This window comes from Hyalella azteca, unplaced genomic scaffold (assembly GCF_000764305.2).
Source record: "Hyalella azteca isolate HAZT.00-mixed unplaced genomic scaffold, Hazt_2.0.2 contig4507, whole genome shotgun sequence".
Taxonomy (NCBI): domain Eukaryota; kingdom Metazoa; phylum Arthropoda; class Malacostraca; order Amphipoda; family Hyalellidae; genus Hyalella; species Hyalella azteca.
In genome coordinates this window covers 542843-566165 of record NW_025934720.1, presented here as the reverse complement: position 1 = coordinate 566165, position 23323 = coordinate 542843, and the positions used below count along the sequence as shown (strand labels likewise).

Here is a 23323-nt window from a genome sequence, read left to right as displayed (position 1 = left end):
AATCATGAGGATGAAAATTAATATATTCATTTGTATTTCCCCAAACGAGCGACAACTTTGAATTTAATTCGAACCCATGCAATACTAGTATGAAAAAAAAAAGAGAAAGTGAATCAAGGCAGATCTCTGCCAAACCCAAAATGAAAAAAATCAGAAAAAATGGAAGAAACTCGTAGCTCTTCTAAGGTTGGGAATTGGTCTACTAAGCCAGTTAAACTGTTCAAACGGAGCGGAGAACTCGCAGATAAATAACTACAAGACTAGAAGTCTCGGAAAGAGAGGAGTCGTCAGTCGCAGTGGAATTGGATTTGGGTCTTTTTTTTTCGGCAACGCCAAGGATGCATTGAAAGGATTTCTCGGGAGAAAGCAGCGTGCACATCGATGGCGTCCGAGCGCAGTTCCTTGCGAAGCCAGACTCTGAAAATCTGCGTTCGTTTTTGGCTGTATATTCTGACCGCTCGCTGTAATTTTGACGGACTATACTGGCCAACTCGAACGATCCGTAAAATCGGGCCACATGAAAAAGTGCCGTGCAGGGAGAAGGGAAAGCGCCTGTGGGAGCAGACGTTAAAAGTGAAACCTTCACGGCTGTGAGTGGAAAATAACCGCAGTCGTTCGGCTAAAAACCGTGAGTTAATTTCATAATAGTAAGATATTGTAGGCTTCGTTTAATGCCTTGAGAATAATTAAAGGTGAATGTAGATCTTCGCCTCTATCAATAAAAACTGGGAATTCGATTCCTATTTAGCGAAATTTTTAATTTTCTTGAAACGTTTTCTAGTTAATAAATTTACAAGATTTTGATAATTTTTCAGATAGTTTGATGAAGAAGAGAGCCAGTTGATGCGAGTGGAGCTAAGAAGCTCACATTCAAGGCACGCTCCTGTTGATAACCCGTCAAGGTTCGCCCTGCCTGTTCGCTATAAGCTTTGCTCGGCAAAGAGGATTGGACTTATAAAGCTGCCGCTACCGTTTGAAAGGACCCTTTAAAAATTGAAGGATCTTTCAACCATTAGCCCAAGCCATAAAATATAAGAACCAGGGAGCTTTTGCTCGTCAAATTTTTTACAAGAAATTTTGATCATGGCTGCGAAGGAGGTTTCGCGTGAAAAACATTACTTGATATTTTATGATGGATACTCCATGATGTCCCATAAAAATTTATGAAATCGAAATGTGCCACGGGATGTTTTGAAAACATTCTGGGCCAAGATGAAAAACCGCAATTCCCAGGTGAGTCGTTCAATATATTTTCCATAAATTTATGCCATGAAAATAGTGTGAGTAAGGAATTCGTCAAGTTTAAATTCACTTTTGAGACGTTGTCTATATATTCACGCGAACTATGAGTTATCAATCATAATATTTTGTAGAAGCTATTATTTATTACAAAAGTTGTTAAGGAGTATCATGGCAGTGGAAGAAAAGCACACTTAAAAATGCAGGATTCTAATAATTAATCGTTCGATGACAATTTTTCGACGTAAGTTCAACATCCATGGCAGTTAATGAGTGAAACCATCAACCGAATTTGTGTAAAACTCGTTTTTGAAGTACTAGAATTCCTGATTTACATTCAAAATTTAATTGTTGCCAATGTGCTTGAAGTAAGTGTTATTTTCAAAAACTTTACTACCGAAAAAAGACAACACCATGTACATACGATCGATTCTTACTCCAAGTAATCGTCGTTAAGTTTTTTTTTTATGGTACTCAGAAAAATATATTTTTTTCGTGTGCTAGTCATTCGACTACTTTTTTCACTCAAAGTTGAAAAAAGCAACGAGGATAAAAGTATTGTCGATTTTACAGTGTCACCGCGCACGTGGTTGCTATACCGCATCCTCGTCTCGATCGAAGTCTCGTCCGTTCCGTTGGCCCGGATTCTTGGCTGCATACGAGGCGGCCGCAAATTGTGTCATCTATATGCAGTAAAGTGTTGCCATTTTCGAGTCGCCATTTTATGTAACTATTTACCGCTGAAAGGCCCCGACCAGAACGATATATGGCGGCATTTTTTAAACTCATCCTCTTACAGGTCAGTCTAATACCTCAAGCAGGCCTCTATGAAGAAAATTTACATCACACTTTCAACGACTTGCCCCTTCCTCTCACACGCATAAAAAAAGTCCAGCATATCACGATGGATCTCAAGAAAGATTTCTAGAGGATGACAAAATTGAGAAGGGTTACATTGTGAGGTTATAATTTGGCTTCTAAGATTAGAGGCTTCCGCCTGGACAAATAAAAAACTAGTGCTACCTCCATAAAAATATTACTTGACTTTGCAACGATCGAAGTGCGAAAGAACTTTATACAATTTATACTGTGAATTATTATTATTATTCATGCACATTTTCTGTAAGAAGCGTAAAGAATGCGGATACATCGATTGAAATTATTGAATTTTCATAAAGCTAGCAGCTTTATATTCAATAGTGTAAAAAAATAGAATTGACATCCTGATATATACAGTGTAAATTATGAGGAACTTCCATTGAATAAGGCAGCCAGGCTAGGTCCTCCACATCAATACCAGTTGAGAGCTCCCGCCCTACTTGTACAAAACAAGTAGACGGTGCAGAGACCTGATCAACGCTAATTGCACCTGACAAAGTGAATGCAATGGGGATAATTAAGTTAACTGGCTGAGAGATTCAGCTCGAAGCGATCCCTCGAAAATTAGAGAACACTTCACTATAGGCCACATTTAGGGTCATTTTAGCTTCTGTGAACCCGAACGGGGAATTATAAGGTAGAGACACACCTCGAGAGCCCAAAGGTAGAAATGTAAGGTAGAAATATATCTCGAGGATGCCAAGATAGAAGCACACAAATAGAAGGTCCCAAGTTAGGAATATGAGGTGGACATACAAATCTTCGTGGTCGTGAACCTGCATTGTAGTCAAAACCTACAATAAATGCTTTGGTTATATAAAGTTCAAATGAAAATTTATTGCTTTAACAGCACCAGTCTTATCAAAGTGATTTTATATATGAAGACATTAGACAAAATTAAAACAAATTTTAATTTTTTGATGTTTAACATTTTTCAACCTTAATGCCATGGCTATTCTTTTCCCAAATTTTAAATTAAACCTCCACTGAAATTTGAAATATAAAAAAAGAATGAATAGGAAACTAATTACTGAACTTGGCTACATAATATTTTTATCAATGCCTCGAACCCGACCGAATCATACTTGCAGTAATTAAAAACCGCTCTAATTAAGGTACAATAAAAACAAACTACATTTATTTACAATGCCAGCAAACAAAATCAAATAATCTCGCCATCAGTACAAAATATATTAAAATTTATATAATTTTATACAAATAATTGAAAGTCTGAACACCAAAATACTGAAAGTTTTCCTCTTAAAGAGTAATGTTAACTGACACGCGGACATAGTGTGCGGGGTGGGGTTGCGGGAGCCCTAGGGGGAGAGGCAGCACACGTAGATTGCTGTATCCTCTACGAAGCTATAGCAACACGGTACGATCGATCGCTGATGGAGGAGGGAGTGATGTGAACAAGGAACAGCAGCATCACCCGCAGCAGTAGCCGCAGCAACATCCACAGCTGTAGCAGCATCACCGATAACATCAGCAGCACAAGCGGCGGGAACATCACGATGATTCAGAGCATTTTCAAATGCGGGAGCATCACGATGATTCAACGCATCTTCAAATGCATCATCATCGTCATCTGTGAAGGTTGCAACAATAACAAGATAGTGTGATGCTATGATATCAATATCAATGACATCAGACAGAAGTTTCTCCACCAGCGATAGCAGCAGCAGCATTGAAAACAATGCTCAGTTTCTTAAGCATGACCGCTCCATGCACGAGCATCTTTCTGGACGCTGGGAGAGCCACAGCGCAAATGCAAAAGACTTTTGTGCTAGCAGTGAATTCACTTTATTCAATCTCGCGATTAATCAGGTAATTAGTATTTCTGGGCGTCATTAATAAAATTGTTTCATATGAGAATGCTGATTGGTAAATAGCCACAGAGAATTTTATATATACTAAATTTAAATACTTAGAAACAGACAATGCAAGGGTTATAACTGGTTCGATAACAATGCGTTATCGAACCAGTTGGTCATATTCACCCTAGAAACCTCTCACAAGTCGATGGAAATTTAACTGTTAATTAATTATTTGACTCAACCCAATGATCAAATTCAAGAACGTTGGAATCCGTATGTATTTTTTAACGAAAACTTTGTCTGGACTTCGCATATAGTTCATAACCCTTCAAACTTTGTAATAAATGAGTGTCAATTGATGAATTTAGTTCTTACTACATATTAGCCGTGCAATTCAATTAGTACCTTCTTATCTTGCATGAATTACTGATTACAGGATGATGGATCGATCTCGGAAACGTCGTTGGGTAAAGTATACAAAATGACTCGGTATTTCTGTTGCTTCCAAATTCTTGGTTTGTTTGTGTTGTATAACAATCAAATGATCCGAATAGACTGATATTTAGCATTAGACTGATTTTTGCATTTCTGAAATGGTCTGAACGATGACAGTTATCTAGCTAACTCCACACATTTCAGTTAAATAATTAAATCCCCATCATTCATTAATCATCTTTAATAGTTGCAATTTAAATTCATAAACATTTTTCGCCAACTTAACAGGCTTTTGGTCCGTAAAGAAATTATTGCACAGCGAGGGCAGAGTGAAGAATCTTTTCGCAGGCAAAACCGACAGGCCATACACGCGATCGACCAATAATACTGGCAGATGATGAGAGGCAGCGCGTACGTTCGGCTGTCATTACTCGAAAAACCGCCGTACACCAGAAAAACTTAACTCGAAATTATTGTTGACCTAAATTATTGAAAGCAATGGTGTGTTTGGGTCGAGATTTCTCGCTGTCAAAATATTCGAGAACACTCATCATGAATACTCAGTGTGTTTTTAGATGGCCCGTACATTGTTATCGGTAATTTAAATAATTTTTCTGTGCGTTCCCAGAACAGGGAAGCTGAGACTTAAGTTAGTCTTGGCACAAACGTAGCCCCAACCAACAAGCAGCGGACTTCATCCTGGCCGTCCGTCCTCCCCAACTCCTGGGGAAGGAGCCAATTCTTGTGCAAAAGTTCAGGAGTTACCATTAATTTCCAGCGACAGAGCAGGAGTAACAAATTTCTTGGTAAGCAAAGGGAGAGACACAGCGCGCGGGTAGGGAATGTCCTTACATTTGTCGAATAAATATGCGTGCGATCGAGTTCATAGAACAAAAAATTTCTTAAAAATTGAAAAGCAAAGAAAATTCCACATAAATTCATTCTATCTTTAAAGAAAACGTTGTCAAGCTCCATCGTCAGTTTGAAAATTCTAGAACACAGATAAATCAGTAATAAGTGCAGTCAAGATTACAAAAAAAACCTACGCGGTAAAACTTATCTATTTACAATTTCAAGTGGGTAGGAGCTAAAGGCTGAATTTAAACTAGGCCTCTGTTTGAAAATATACAATGATTCTAAAAAGTGCAAATCAGAAACGCCGGAGGTGGAAGCTAAAACCTTGAAGTCACTATCAGAAATTTGATAGAATTTTTTTCTGAAAGTGACTTCAAGGTTTTAGCTTCCACTTCCAGCGTTTCCGATTTGCGCATTTTAGAATCATTGTATAATTTCAAACTTACACACATTCCCCTTTGATTTAACACTTTCCCCTTTGATTCCCTCTACAATAAAAGTTTTTGGACGTGCTTTGCCTATAACTTAAATATTCTTATTTTTTTCAAGCCATGAATGTAAACAACTAAAATCACGCTGAAAATGAATTGCAGCGCAAAGTATTCCGATCAGTTTTCATCTTCCCAAACTTCATTGTATGGGTGACTTTTCAGAGTTCCATTCAATGAAGGAAAAATTTTCCTTTCGATATCCTCAGAAGTCATTTTTACGGGAACGAAAGTGGGAAATTTTTAAAGGTAGAACATAGCTTGAATGCTGCGGCGTTTCTAGCAGACCACAAAGAGCTACCTCTAATCAAATTTAGGTCCGCTAAAATCCGGCAAAAATCTGCGGACGATCAGCATAGAATCCCAGGCAAATCCACCATAAATCGCACAAAATCCTACACACTAAGCCCATGCTAGACCGTATCCCGGATACGCGCTCATCTTGCTCGGAACTGAACTTTACATGAACTGAATTTCTAGAAACTAGGGATTAAAGTTTAATCAAGGTATACCTTGAGGGATTTAGGGAGTTGTCTAATTAAGGAGGATGAGAGCAGAAGGAGGTCTTGAAATATGATCTAAACCTTAGGGGCCTTCGAAGACACTTGGGTCATGGGACCTAAACCTGACGCTGCTCAGGTCGCTTAGGACCGGAAAGAAGAGAACTCAAATACTTGCACATAGAACTTCTTTTAAGCTGATAGAAATATTCAAGCAAGTTGATAATGTAATTGTATAATGAATAAAAGGTGTTCAAGTGCTTATGGCTACTCTCAATACACTGAATGTATTGAACTCGAATAATATTGAAAATTAATGGAAAAAAAAATCGGATCAAAGAATGAGTGAAAAAATATGGAACTTAACGAACGTTCACAAATCGTTAGCCAGGTAAGAGACAAAATTATCAAATTAAAATTGAACGCAACTTCATAAAAATTTATTTCTTCTATTGGAATGACAGCTATGCACATACATGCATACTTATACATGTTATGTGGGAAAAATAGTAATAATTTATAAACAATGAGAACTTACCAAAAGAACTTATGCCAAATCCAATACAGTAAAACGGAACAATGAAGTCTGATTTATCATTTACACATAATTCCTTCCAATCGATATTTATTGAAATCTATAATTATAACTCAGTAAAATATGTATGACGCAAAACGAAAAAGAATATTTCAAACATCGCCGTGTTGCACAAGAACAATAAATTCTGCTCAAATCGAATCAAATCCCAAACCCCTAAATTCTTTCTTCAGCAACGACCTCATTGACTCGAACGATATATTTTTGCACGAGCCAAATGTCAGCCGGTGACTTCTGTATATGAGCGACCAAAATCCGTCACTTTACAGGTCCCAAATAATACAGAATGCAAACCCCAACGGCCTTTGTACCTGATCACCTACAAAACCACCTGAGCTGCGCATGTTCTCACAAATGATTCGTCTATGCTGGAGTCTTTTTTTTTTTTGTGGCGTCGATGGTAGCATTTTAGTGACCTTTTGGTCGACAGCTCCCTCGCTCTCTCGCGGGCGTTCGTTCGCTCATCTGCAGTCAGCCAAAGGCTCTTATTGATTTACAGGCACGCGTCGACACCGACGAGTTACTGCCATACGCGGAGCTCTGATTTTTTGCTGCACTAACAGAATGGCTTCAGTTCTCTCCTTGCCTATCATTTGCCTGTAAGATTTACTCAGGTATTTGTGGCTGCACAGAAAATCAACTTAAGTGTAAAGTTTTCGCTGATATCAATTTAGTCTTTATGGACTACGCTGCAGCTATGAGGTTCGAATTACCGAAGTCCCTTGAACGCAAGTTATGATAGCAGTGGGCAGAATGGGCTATCAAAGATGTCCAACTTGAAAATGAGGCCTTAGTTTTCGAAATTTTTATTCAAACTTGAAAAAATTTTACGTGTTACTTGCTGTAAATTCCGTTTTATTATTTTAACGTTACAAATTCACAAAGAATGCAGGTTTTGTGAATCAATGTTGCCGCATTTTAAAGATTTTTGCAACTTCTCCAATGGAATACAATTTCTCCTTTTCATGTTGAAATGTGACATTAAGTGTAAAAGCAAATAGAGTTGAGCAAAAATTGAAATGGAAGCTTTGCATTCTGTTAGCATAACTGAAAATCAAAATTTCCAGCAGAGCGCAATAGTTTGCTTATGATAATATTAATTAATGATAAAAACGTTGAAAATGGAGCATAGAAACAATTTTTTTGCATAAATTGTTTTAGTAGCCACCTAATTATGGGAACTAGCATTACGATTGGACAAATATTTTATATGTATTTTTGCACGGCGGAACAAGAAATCTCGAATTGCCTTTTAAAATGATATATGAAGAGGATTGTGTAATATTAAAAGGTTAAGGTTACACATCCAATCATCGTAGCAAACATTATGCTGAAAGGTTAGACGGGGCAAAAAATGTTATAAGCAAACATTTTTCATGATAAACTTTCCTAAACAAGAAAGGTTTAAAAAATCTTGCATATTGCAAGATTGTCATATCAGAACAGAGCGTTCGTGCGTGCAATTGCTATGCTTCTCGTGTCTTGTTTCAAGTGTTTACCACAATAACCTCATTACAGTAGGAATTATTCAAATAGCATATCTAGAATACTCACCAATCACATACGAGGAATCGGCTGAATCGTGCACTTAGCCGCTACATGTACTTAGGTCGCTATGCGCACTGAGGTCGCTACATGACTGATGCAGCTACATGTACTGAGGCAGCTACATGTACTGAGGCCACTACATGTACTTAGGCCGCTACGTGTTCAGTTTCTATAGTTCGACCTGAGCTCTTATTATGGCTCGATTAAGTTCTGAGGGATTCCATACGAGCTGACATCACGTTACCAAATGACGCTAACAGCCGCATGACACACGATGGTCAAACAGCCTCTTAATTATGCAACGCCTCCTCAAGCAATCATCGATGCCTCTACGGATTTCATGCTTAAATCATACGTTACCCTTCGAAATTGTTCACTTTACCCACTAAGCGTGCTTTCTTGTCGACACATGAAATAAAAAAGTATTAACATGACATGAAAAATACTTAAACAATAACGTCCGTGAAATAATGTAAGAGAGCTTTATTCATCTTACAGAAATCTCGCACATTTGAAGGTATTAATTTGCTGGAATTATGATACCTCTGAGTCTGAGACAACGAACAATATCAGTGGGAGGGATATCAGTCGTATTTTGCTTCGCTGCTCGTATATTTTAAGACAAAAGTAAAGGAAGGAAAGGTTGGCCAGGGCCATGTGAGAGCACGAGGTCAAAAGGCCCAGGAATAACAGGAGCTGAACAAAGTAAACTTGGCGCGGTCCAGACGCTGGACCAATTGTGGAGCCAAAGAAAACACGAGAAGCGAACCGCTCGCCAGAACTAACGATCAACGTTCCTGAAATAACAGAATATTAGTGGCTGCTTCCTCGTCCAGAAATCCAAGAGAATTTTTCTCATATCCAGATCAAAAGCATCTTCTTCAGATCAAGATGGTTTCACATGTCTATCATTGCGTTGAGATGTCCCAACTAATTTATTATAAGGCTATTCTTAACCTTAGATAGAAGAAATATGAAATGAAATTCGAATTTATCGAGATTGAGACCAAATAATGAAATTTCACAAGAAACCAAGGACAAATATCCAGCCAAGGGAAAGTTTCGAGACACTGACAAATGAGGACGAGGGTTGGGCTACGATCCATTGACTAGCGTGCGATGTATCGCTTTGCTTATTGAGTATTTTGTCGGTACTTCCAAAGCGCAGCTCGTTCCGAGCTTCGGAAGTCAATGTTCCAAACGGACGGATATTGCCTTAGCTTCAACCAGCCGCGGTAAAATTCGGCAAAGTAAATTTCTGTTGCAGAAAAATAAAGAATTGGAGACTTTGCAAAATTATTTCAGAGGATGGATTGTTTTAGAAAGTTTGTAGTTTATATTGTCTCATAAATAGAAAAAAATTGTTTAAAAAAATATATTGAGCCATTTTAGGCTGTCGAGAATTTTATCCTAAAAAGTCTTCCCTTTTTGAATAATCCGGCAACAAAGAGGGGAATAATGTTGCCTTATAATTGCATCAAATTTTGATAGGCTCAATAAAGAAAACGCATATTTTTGGAATAAGGAATGACATTGAGGCTTTTAAACTGATTGCCTCTTTAAGGTCGAGGCAATCTTACAGGACCGAGGAAAGTGGGCAAAAATTTACAGCAAATTATGCCGAAAAGTTCGAGCAAATTTTAGGGAAAAATAAGAGTTTGGTCGGGAACTGTCAGCCATCAGATGGACTGCAATTTATCACCAGCGCACGCCAGAAAATCTTGGAATCTTTGCACCATTCAATAGTAATTTACGAATCAAATATTTATAAAAATTATCTTGTTCTGTACGATTGATGTGTAACTCGATTGTTGCAAGCAAGATAATGACCTCAATCAAAGGTAGTTGTTATGGAAGCTGATTTATTAGCGCTAAGCATGGCAGTTACTTGTAAACAAAATTAAAGATGTAAGATCGGTGGTAAAATCAAGTGATTACAATTGATTTGAGTCTAATATAAAAAATATACGCAAACGTTTGGAAAGAATCTACTAGAAGAATTTTAAATCAGAAAATTAATCTATAAAGGACATGAAGGCAAAGCAAATGCCATGCATTTGTCGTACCTTTATTGACAAATTTTCAGAGTCCAGCAACATCGTCTCTTCGAATCTGCTAGCGCACACATTGATCAGTTAATTTTTGGCGATTATAAAGACACCGTCGCTGTGCACCCAAAAATTTTCGTCAATAACTCTACACGTAATGTTTTTCCATCACACTTGGTGAAAACTCAGTAAAGAAATGAATGTCTAAGCGATATAATAATCGCATGCGTGATAATGAGAATGTTGATATTGTTCACTTTAACTCTTTATAATTGAAACAAATTAATTTTTATGCTATAATTATTCAGATTTTTTACGAGAAATATCATGTGTGGCATTACTAAATTACACGGAATGTTTCGCTTACGTACGGAGAAACATGTGTGAATGCGAATAATAATGAGTTAGCGAATAACTTGCAAAGTAAAGAATCTACTCAACGCGATTTAGATTCTGCAAAAACATAATAGCTAGGAAATTGTTTTTTTAAACTACACAGCCATTAATAATGTAAAACGATAAGCATTATTTTCATACGCCAACAATTCATGTAACTCACTTATCGTATATGCATCATGCATCGCTGGAATATCGCCTTAAGCAGTGAAGTGTTAACATTAACATGCACGATAATAGCGAGGCAGGAAAGGCTAGTAGATATGAACAAATGCACCACCACGGACACGACAACGCCGCCCGCACTTAGCAGAACCAAATGATTACGATCATTAGCTTCCCCCAGGGCCTTTAACAACTTCAACAACTGATCAACGAGACTAGGCGGTCTACACTAATACCATTTATTATAATGACCTCGGCAGTTATATCATAAAAAATGTCATCATTAATTAGGGGTAATGGGAAAGTATTGCCTGGATAGAAATGAGGCCTCTGGCAGGTCTGGAATACTTGGAATGCATGCAAATTGGGATCAATATGATGATAATAATGAAGCATAAACAATATTTAATGATAAGCAGGAGCGAGTTGCAGAGCAGCTGCTACTTAATTATACTGAGCATCTTTAACGCTTGTTACGATTACTCATTAATCAATCTAGTAATTAAATTAGCATTTCGTGAAATAATTTCCTCTCAAATAGATTCGTACCTAAATTATATTCCGATCGCATAAATTAGACATCAAACACTAAAGAGTATCAAAGTATACTTCAAAAAACGTCATCATATCATGGAATATAATTTAAAATGTTTTCTCGTTCTATGCTAACAAATGAACAATAAGTTTGGCCGACAAAACGGACTGAAGAGCGAGTCGTTTAATATGCGCAGGCAGTGAGGCCGGTCCATGCTAATTCAATATGCTCATTCGTAATCCCAGTTTTGGACAGGCCCTCGATTTCCAGTTTTCGACGGGACCGGGAATCTGACAGGTGACTGATACTTGTTCTGAACAGATTACCATTTGGGCTGTAAAAGCTCTTACACGAAGGGACTTGAGTGAAGGGACTACTGGGCCGTTCTCAGGCCTGTCCACGGCAGCGTAGACCATCGAATCGGCAAGTCGTGTTTCATTTTCGTAACGCGAATGTGTTTGAATTTAATTTAAACGCCCCCTTATAATATAATTTTCGTAACGCGAATGTGTTTGAATATAATTTAAACGCCCCCTTATAATATAATTTTCGTAACGCGAATATGTTTGAATATAATATAAACGCCCCCTTTTGAATATGATATAAACGCCTCCCCCTAAGAAGGGAGATTTTCACAAATCCTTCGAAACCCCTTCTACTCAATTCAAAGTATTGAAATATAAGATATTGTTTTCAAAGCGAGCATGTACCTAGCCTGGGAGTAACATTAAAGCCTTCAGAAGAAATTGTTAACGCTCCAATATAACAAAAATTTTTTTAAACTTGCATAAAATTTTCTGCAATTGCACGCAAGTTTTGAAATTACCTTATTTGCGAAGAGCAATGAACTTCGTGATGTAGAAAAATGATCTAAAACATCTATTTTGAAACTCGGATCGGAAAAATTTCACTGAAAATATATTTTCCAGACTCAAAACTAAAACGGTCATTTAGGAGAATCATGTGCATTTCAGTAACCGTTAAATTAATTAATAACGGCCGGCCTGGACATCGCTAATATTAGAGTCAGAGCCGCCTGGTTTCATTGGCCATGTCGATATGAATTACAGGGCCATTATTTAAAAGCCCCCAATCGTCAAAGGAGAGGAAAGGCTCCCTTACCCGAGTCAATATAATCCTAGATCAGCAGGCGACCAGGCGATTGTACATCTGAAAATTTTGAGTCTTCGCTCGGTAAGTATATTGGATCAGAGTAAAAAAAATGCTGACTAGGCAAAAGCGAGGGATCGACGTTTTCTTGTTTGCGCGATCGACCTCCGTCCGAGCTGCAACGACACAGAAAATTTTCTAGAAAAAACCGATAACAAGATACACGTCCTGGAGGGACAAGAAAAAAGCCCGGAGTACGAGTCATTCCAGTGAAAAGATGTTTTAAAAACGCGTTTTAGGAAAGACAAAAGTTTTTCCCGCGAGGAGGGCAATAATTTTTTATGCATACGGAATGAACTGAAAAGAATGAAAACATAGCGGAACGGGATTCTAATTCAAAAACTGTGATCAGCAAAGAATTTAGTTAGTATTCTACCGTTTCAACATACATCCAAATGTTTTTCTTTCGGGGCTGAAAATTTTTTCTGAAGAGAGAGAGAGAGCATGCAACTTTTTCCAAAAAATGTGATGTGGTCATTTGATGATTGCTGAACGAGACGAGTAGCTTGAAGCATTTCATTTATATGATAGTTGCTCAAATCATATAAAAACAATCCATTATAAATCATTTCTCATTGATCTCGTTTCCTTCTGGTTCCCGACAAGTTAAATTTGGCTCTGTTTTGTGATTATAAAACCAAATTTCAAGTATTTAATTGAAGGCTAAAAAATTGAATTTCCAATAGTTAATAAAATCCTTTGTGCCATTCTGTGGTCTAAGTTTTTCATCCCAAACGCATTTGATGAAAACAGGCCAGGAAGCATCCCGCGACACAGACATTCTTGGTCGTCGAGTCCGGGAATGAATCCACGTAAATTGAATTCAGAGTTTAAAAAGTAATTCCACTTGCTTATGCAGGCCAAATGAAATTGATTCTAAAATGAGATTTGGAGGCAATTTCAGCTGATCTGCAATGATTCCAAAACACATCAGTTGGTCGCCACAACGCCAAAGGCAACAAGAAACTGCAAGTCAGCTAATGAACTCTTTAAATGGCAGAGAATTTTTCAATTACATCAAGATATACAATACCTATAGGAAGCAACAGCTCATGTAGAGAAAAATAGACATTATTTAAAACGTTGACTCCGATTGCTTCATCTTGTACTATTATATAATTTTTTTAGTATTTTGAAATGGGGTTGGCAGACGGTATTTTTTCCGGACAAATTCCGCGCCTTTTTTTTTAATTGCATTGCTAAAATTTGCTAAAATCGGCTAAAATTTGCGATAGGGGTACTTCCTAATTAAATTTTAATAATATACGTTTAAAAATTACTTTTTAAAGACAACAATTCTAAAGAATCCAGTGTCTCCAATGTTACAGATGTACAATGAATTTCTCATTTTATTTTCGAATATTAAAAAAATTAAATTTTCAAATTTTTTTATATATAAATTTTTTTTTCAAAAATATTTATGCTGTCAATTAATTCATGCATTGCCTCTGACTTCACATAAGCGTGCAAAATTTCAGATCAATTGGACAGGTAAAAGTGTGTCAAAAATCAGTTATAAGATTGTAGCTGACAAAATTATTTTTTTAATTTTTATAACATTGAAAATTTTATTTTTTTTTATTTCTAAAATCATTTTTTTTGTCATTTAATTCATGCATTGTCTCCAACTTTACGCAAGTGTGCAAAATTTCAGATCGATAGGATAAGTAGAAGTGTGTTAAATTTCGATTATAATATTTGTAGCAGACGTACAGACAAACATAAATTGAAGTTAAAGAGAAGTGTTGTAAAAACAGAAAAAAAAGAAATGAAATTTTTACACCGGAACCTACAAATATACTAGTATATTCTGAGTTATAGGCAGTTTTTGGCATTTTTTGTTCGCGTACTTGTCTTATTTTTAGGCCCTCTAGCAACCCTGAATTATGTACTACTAATACGTCCTCGAGAAATACACTTCGTGGTATACGCAAATGTACCACTACGGAGTCAACGTGTTAAAAACATTTGAACAAGCACAGTGGAACAGCATCAAAATATTGCATAAGCGGTTTTGGATTTCAAGAAGTACTATCGTCATACCAAATTTGCAGGAAATTTAAAATTGTAATTTCATAAGGCAGAAAAATCAAACCAAGGCAAACATCAAAAAATACAATGAGGCTCATGGTGAAAAAATTACATCAACGGCATACGTGCAACCTTAAAACTTTGACACTCGTGATACGGGGAAAAAATAACTAAGGAGAAATTATTGTAATAATTTCTTAATAATTATTCAACAAAAGCTTTTTATTCGATGTTAGAGTCAAATTTGATATAAAAATTTAAAAAGCACCGAGATGCGAAAGGTGGATAATATGATAGAAACAAGCTAACGGGGAAAAACACGCATTAATTCTGGAAAAATTGCAAACAAAGAAAATACTCTCGACAAGTGTGAAATGAATAAAGTTTAAGGGAAAAATAAGTGATGATATTTAAAGAAGCACATACGAAATTTTCACGAAAGCTGTCTGAATTTTCCAGGTTTCTGAAAAAAAATTATCTGTGAAAAATGCGGGAGGGCAAATTCAGGGGCAATAATTGCTGTGTATTGAGCCATAACTTTCCTATCTCTGACAATTTGAACTTCCAATGGTAATTTACGGCGCAGATAAAACGAGGAAACAAACGCGAGTTAATAACTAGGCGGTAAATAACGAATAACTTGGCACGTAAATAACGATCGGGGGAAAATTCAGCAATAAAAATTCTCCGTATACCGGCAACGTGTCCAGAAATAAAGGTTATTGATCACGTGGATATGGAAACCATGAATTATTTTATATAATGATCGAGTCAATTTAGTCATCAAGAACCTCCAGAATTCAAAGTGACTTCAACAAAATATTAGAGGCTCATACTGTTTTGGATTTAACTTCAGTTTGGTTATAGATAAAGGATTATTAATATGGAAAATCCTGAATCAGATTCAATTGATCCTGAAAAGATATCAGAGTTTTTTTTAGAAATTTATAATCACTGTCAACATATTATACAATAGAGGTGCAAGGTTTACATAGCTTGCGTAGAGTAAAAAAATACACGTTAAGTTTTTGATATATTACCGTTAAAGTCAAAGTGAATATAAGTTTCACACCCAAATTTATACGATTATCTGCCTATAACTTTGATTGATTCCGTATAAATAAATATCTTCCTTTCAACTAAAATCATCATCTTTAGCGTTATCAGGCAAGAAAAAGCAAGAAGCATTTCAACTTTAATGTCATTATCATCGTACCATGGATTATCTGGGATGACTTCATCAAGCCTCATTAGCAACTGCGAATACTTTGATACGTTGGCGCTGACATAACCGTCAACTGCATGAGGAATCGATCAATTTAACAGGATTACGACGATCATCTGCGGATCAGTTAGCAGTCATGGAGCACTTAATGTCTCCAAAAAAGGCTGTTCGGACCTCCATTCTTTGGGATCATCAACAAATATCGAACACGGAGAGAAGAAACGCTGACGCCAGCACTCTAAGCTGCAGGAAGCCTCTGGTTCTGTGATAAAGTGCTTATTGTTCTTTTTATTGACGCCTGTCATTATTTAGGACACAGGAAGCGTTTTTCAGGTCCAACTGAACAAAATTAGGTGAAAGTTTCTCCCTTTTCACAAGTATCGACAGACTCGCAGGTTGGGACAAGAGTTTTTTTCTGATCTTGTAACGGAAGCGTCGGGGCTGAAAGAATCCCGCCTCGCGGTGTATGTGACTAACTCAGGTCAACATCATAGGCTTTATTTCTCGACTTAATTTTATATTTATGGGACAAATTCTCTAAATAAATAATTCTAGGTGGAAAGCAATCTTTAGTAACAGTTACGCATCTGCAACATTATCTGCGTAATCTAAATATATCTTTGAAGTAAAGTTTGAGCCTAGCAGTGTTACAGCGCAAGCTGCTTTCTCTACACATATTGCATAACTACACATGCACGCATGTTTCATGTGTACGATGTCACTCAATGAACCTGGAACAAGACAATTCTGGTAAAACAAAACCGCGAAAAATTCTATATAAATAAAAGTAACTTAATGTTTCGTCCATAAAAATACAAGTGTGCAATGAAGAAAGCTCTCGCAAATAGAAAATTCTATTTCCGGGATAGAATCATTTTCTAAATACGTGAGAATCAAGAATTTATGGGTCTGTGTAGAGAATTTTAACACTGCATGATAAAATATTCGAAACTCGGCGTTCATATCACTGGACATCTCAAACTTAGAGATCGTCACACAACATTCAAATTCTGGGATTAAATTGTTTCAAACAAGCGAGGAAATGCTGGTACATTTGGTATTGACCAGTAGATTAACATGCAAAACTTTTTTATTTGGTTTCTTGTAATATATTTCTTCCATATCATTTTGTCGTCATATCATTCCATGATAACTCTTTTCGCTGTCTTTTCAACACACCGTCGCATGTTGTTGATAATCATTTAGATAAGATATATTTTACTTTAATTTTTTTCATTATCCTCGATAATGGACAAATGCCAATTAAAATGGTTCAAAACAATAGCAAAGAACTGAATCAGTCGATATCTAACCGCTTTAGCTTTCATCTAGGGATGCAAGAATATATATAATATAATATTCACCGGAAGCATCGAGAACTGCTGACATATCGTGGTTTGGAAGCCCTTATATACGTGCTAGTTAGTTAGTCCGCTGCTTTAAAGTCTTACTACCAGTCCAATGACGTGTAAAATTAATCACATTTCCGTTGGTTAGCTTACAGCCTTACACTGACTCTTCATAGCTTCTAATTGTTTAAGACATTGGATCAGTCGAACGTACTTGATGGCTCAGAACAGTATATATATACAGCACTGTAGAATTTTCCCGACGCTACCACATATTCAGACTCCCTACCTGCATTACATTTGGGAATACTTTAAACCTTCAAAACGATAGAGAATTTTAGGATGGATTTTTTAGTTTCTCCGCGCACCGCGATCAAAGTCAGATCTCAGTACAACTCAATTTTATTACAAAAGGAACTAAGTAGAGAAGCACTTCATCTCAAACGGCGGGGCCAGCTCTATAGTGCTGGGAGTCTCCAAAAGAATGCTCAAAGAATGTAACTCGCCAAGAATGTGACTCAAAAGTTCTCAGTAATGAACTCAAAATTGCCGCATTACTTGCGAAAGCGGGGAAATCTGAGCGTTTTTACGGCACTGCAGTATCGCCGCGACATCATAAACCGTACTTCTTCAGTAAAACCACGTGTCACATGCTCGGGTGAAGTTTATGTTTGACATAGTGCAATGAAATTGATACTAGTTGATCACCAGCATCAGAGGAATTTATGCGCCCAATATACGTGAAAATATGAAGAACAAAATTAATAATGCATTACGCAAGGTTATTACAGATATATTTCTTTGCCATTGAAAAAGGAATTTCAAAATGAACGTTAAGTGCAAGGAAACAATAATAACAAAATACATTTCAAATGAACGACGTAGAGCCAGCGATTAATTTAAAACATTCAAATAAATAATATATTCACAACAAACCCTTAGTTTCTACGAATTCAGTATTTCAGCTGATAAAATCAATTATATAATTAAAAAAAATTCTTTTCGTTGCTGCGCAGCAGTTGCACGTCCATTTCTCAAGACAAATAAGGATCTGAATAAAGTTGTTATATTGGCTTATCTTGGCCTGAATAAATAACTAACTAGGGAGTTTAAATATGAGGCTGAGCAGGGGCAGACTTCGTGAAAAAGCAGCAAAGGTCGCACACGACGAATTCCGTCGCTGTCGAGACAGGTTAACGCGGCGAAGTGTTACTGTATTGGAAGAACGTGCACCACTTGTACGAGATAAGGAAACACTAGAATGCAGAGCTGCTAAAAACTTCAACTTCATTTATGCCTGAAGAAGCAAGCTTCAAGTGGCCAAGCGCCCCCACGAGTAAGCACTCGATAGTCTGATGGATAAGCCATCGACGGAGGGACAGTTAGCGAAGAAAAATATGACAATAATTGATCAATGCAAATATTGCAAGAAAAATACGCGGAATTCTGAGAGAACGAATAAATTCTGGCGGAATATCGCTGAAAAATAGAAGACTCCAGAGAACAATTCCAACCACTAAATCCACCAAAAAATGAATATAACTAAGTTTTGACCTTTACAAAAAATTTCAAAACAAAGTTTGAAGCTTGGTGGTTGAAAATGGTAAATTTCAAATCAACTGAAAGAGCTAACCAACAAGCAGTTCACTGCGATAAAACTAACCATCATTTCGCTGTCTGCCCACATCTGCATGATTTCAAGATGAGCAAATTGCCCCTTTCATCGAGAAATGGCGTCCAGTTTTATCTCTGATCATTGGTTGCATGTTAAAGGCGATTCAAAATGATCCGCTCTTCTGTTTCCGCTCAAATTCACGTGGCCACCGAATCGTTTGATCAATCAGGGACAAAAACTCGATGCTGACAGCGTGCCAGCAGCGGCACCGCCACGGCCATCATCGAATCGATGTCGCTGTTCAACCGAAAACTTGTAATCTTAACGTACAAGAGCGACGCATAGCGCATGTACTGCAAACGACACAAGTTCAAGCAAACATAACTTGAGGTGAGGAAAAATCATTTGGGCGTACATTACACGCCTTAATCACCTTTTCGATAGAGTTGCAGAAATATTCTCATGACGCTGCGGATAACTATTCCGAATTGTTATCGTTTTGAGCAGGTCAATGGTAAAATAACAAGGACTGATATTTATATATTTAAACTATAAATTAGCATGAGTAACGATACAGAGGCAGTCCGTAGTTTGCCACCAATACGGGTCGTACATATTACACTAGCAAAAATATCTCTTTCAACAAAGATATTAGAATATTTTTATGTGTTAAAGCTATATTAGAAATTGGATACAGTAGCATGTAGAGAGGTCAATCGTACGTAAAGAAATTCATGAAACAACTAACAGATATGTTATCTTGCCCAGAACCGCAGTGGTATATGCGATAAAATGTATACATAATTCAATCTGAACATCAAGTAATCGAGTACTAACGTGGAAATATCAAAGTTTCAAAAGCATGATTTGAACCAATAAATGACGCAACCGAATCTAGTAACGACAAACCCAGAGGTATGGATTTTTGTCGGGGATTCTTTGACCCATTCCCTTCTGGCAGGCAGAGTTCGGCATTAATTCAGGGTCTAATGCTGAGGTAGGAGAGTGAAGTGCTCTGCAAACCTCTCCTCGAGCGACAGGGTCTAAGCCATATCCGGCAGAAGGCTTCACCTCGTCTCTCTAGTGATCCAAGCCTTCATTGCTCCAGGGGATGAATCTAGAAGTCACCGTGATTATCTCGAGCTGCGAGTGATTAAAGGTCTTAAGATTTCCTGCCGTAGCCATGATGACATTCCCGATATACCTGAAGTCTTAGAAAAGACGTACCATATGAGACGAGTAACATGTGGTCTTATATGATGGCGCAGACCCATTGGTGTCATATGATGCCACGACGCAATGTGCTGCCGTATAATGAATGATACAACGCCATGTGGTATGATTTGATGATAATATTTGATTGCGCTCACACATATTTCCAATAAAACCAAGTTTTTTTAAATGATCTAGTCATAAGTTCACAGTTTTCAAAAGGCATTTTAATTTCGAAAATATTACGATTATGGAGCAAATTCTGAGCAGTGCTAAACCGAAGGGAAATGATAATGTTAAATATAATTAGCATATTCTCAGCGCATGTAACACTGACAGCGGGGCAAATTTCTCCATCTATCATAGAGAGCGAAGCACGAACACCGTAAAAAAATGCCACTTATGTTTAACAAAAAAATAGTTAACATGACTCATGATAAAAATATAAGTGTTGGAAAATGACAAGCTTTGCTGAAAGCCGATAAATATCGTAACGTTTACCATAGATATTACCCAGATAAGGACAATGTTTTAATTTTTAATGTTATCAGCGTAAAGTTTACAGGGAGATTTTAATGTTGGTATGAACTTCTTAAGAAACATATAAAATTGTTACTTCCACACCTAACTTTAATTTAAAAAATAATAAAAAAATTGTCAATATCCGGATAAGGTGTCTGATAAATGCAACAAAAATTACCTTCAATGCAATCCAGCATTACGTTATCCTTTAAAATTGGTCTTATATGTCAAGAATAAGCCCAGTGAAATGCAATCATTGATTTTGATAAATAAATTGACAGATAATTCGACAATTTAAAGACAGTCCCCGGAACATTCTGGGCTTTATTACATCCAGTCTTGGGATTCATTTCGCTCGCTCAAACCTTTGATGTCGCTCCCTGAAAAATATGGCACATCCCTGAAAATCACATAATGGATTCCAGACGCCAGGGAAATTCCATGTTCTACTAGAGGGAAAAGTTAAGGTTGATATGAAAAATTAACTTCATCCTAGAATTGCCCGGTGAAAAAGTTTGATGCATTTTGAAACAAGTGGAGATTGCCAAATGTGTTTTGGCTGGCCTAGAACTTAGGTTAGATATATGCAGTTGGCTTATATTCAGGATTGAAGGCTTTGTGTCCATATTATTTCGGTTCAGAAAGCCTTACATTCTTATAAATTTGATATAATGTGAGCTTATGATGTACCACGAAATCCTCATGTTCTAACCTAAAAGTGATATTATAGAATTTATATGATATTCTACATACAGTTTTATATTGAATATATCTGGACGGCAATCTAAAGTATTTAATTACTATAATAATTATAATTTAATTTAATAATTAGTACTACCATACGGTGTAGAGGTGCCTAGCTCTTCAGCAAAAGTTTTTCGCATCTTTAGATGAGTTTCGGTATGCCCTGGCAAATATTTTACCATCAAATGCAGCTGAACAAAATATTATGAGAAAACTAAGTCCTTTTGCTAGTTCACGAATAAGCTCACCACGAGATAAATTGTATTAGAAAAATAACAGATATCAGAGTTATTATTGTTCAAGGAAAATATGTGCTCAAAAGAATTTAATTGGCTGATAAACGCTATTTATGATTAAAATCGTCATTTCTACGGCTTGAAAATAGGAGCATATATTAATTTGGAGTTGAATTATATACTAGAAGCATTTATTTTAGGATTAGCTTGATAAATATAATAATTTCAATAAATAAATTAATAATAGGTATCATTAAGTGCACGGCTAAGTGTATTTCAGTATGTGCTTAACAAATAAAATGAGGTCTTAGCAACTTTGCACAGAATGTTCTATCAATGAAAGATCACGCATGTATGAGTGTAGCCGCGTATTTCGTATTGAAAATTTTCATGAAAAAGCATGAGCGAATAAGACAAAACACGAGATTGTTGTTCATCATAAACAAGGCAGAACTTATTTATAAAGAACGAGTAATGATGGCACGAGTGAGGCGGCCGTGATGGAAGGAAACGAGACTCGTGTGGTCGCAGAGAGAGAATTCGGCGGCTCCGAGGAACGATGGCCGCGCGTCCGATAGAGCTCCAAATGTGAGAAGTTAGATTGAAGTCAAATTACATTGACGCGCCTCACGTTAATGTAGGCATGACTTAAAGGGCGTCAAACTCAGGGATGCACCAAATGACTGGAGGATAGCGCAGCGCAGCTAGAGTTCGACTTCCTCGCTCTCGACTTCGAGACTTTCAGCAAACTTTAGCGTTCACTGCAATGATGCCACAATTGACTGAAAAAAGTGTCTAAATTTCACGCGAATATATCCGCAAGAGAAACATTAATCAAGTTCTAGGCAATAATGGCCGAGCTTGACAACAATAAATGGTTTCTTAAAGATGCGAAGTTTCTCAGGGCAAAAATATGTTGCAAACGGAGAAGGAGTTCCGATTTTTTACTTTGTTTAGCGCATTAATGATTATATAATCAAGATTATTTAATCTGTCTAAACACATATGACGTTATAGTATATACGTATAAGCACAACTCACACACACTGGTTTGCTAGTTCATCTCACAATAACATTACAGTCTGATAATTATACCAAGCAAAAGAAATAACACTAAATGGGGGACTTCTGTTTATCATTTTCGTTATTGTTAAAATATACCAGAGATTTAACATAAAATCAGTCCTGTGTCTAAAAAATATTGAAAAACATGTATCTATGAACAATTTTAACTGAACGTTTAGAACATTTAACTGAATAGAATAATCAGTAAATTTTAAACATTTGCACGAATATAAATACTTAGATTACCAATATAAAAAAAACGATACTAGAATAAGTTTAACTCACTGTCTCCGCTATTCAGCTCGCTGCAACACAAGGCCAGCGTACCTGAAAGAAAAAATAATAGAAAATGAATACCTCAGATGAATATAGCATATCTTTATGCTAATAAAGAAGTAAAAATCAATCCATAAACTTCATGTGAACTGATGACCACAAAAAATGTAAGCCATATTATAGCAATTAATAAGCGATTTAAATCATTCTGTTCTTTTGAACTTAAAAAAATAAAAATAAATGAGCATATATGACAATGTAGGCGCCAGATATATTATTTGATGAGAATTGTTTACTAATCGTTGCACATACTTAAAAACGTCTGCCCTGATGCCAATTTTCGAGTCAGGAACTTGTAAATTATTTATGCTGCGA

At 36.6% G+C, this 23323-nt stretch overlaps 1 protein-coding gene across 1 annotated transcript in view; it reads right to left on the bottom strand.

Annotated features, from left to right (window-relative positions):
* The window catches only part of LOC108680096 (CUGBP Elav-like family member 4), a 432488-nt gene that overhangs the window by 75199 nt on the left and 333966 nt on the right, over window positions 1-23323 (bottom strand). Inside the window, exon 3 of the mRNA XM_047880045.1 lies at window positions 22958-22999. Coding sequence (XP_047736001.1) covers window positions 22958-22999 — 42 coding nt within the window. The remainder of the gene's footprint in view (window positions 1-22957; window positions 23000-23323) is intronic.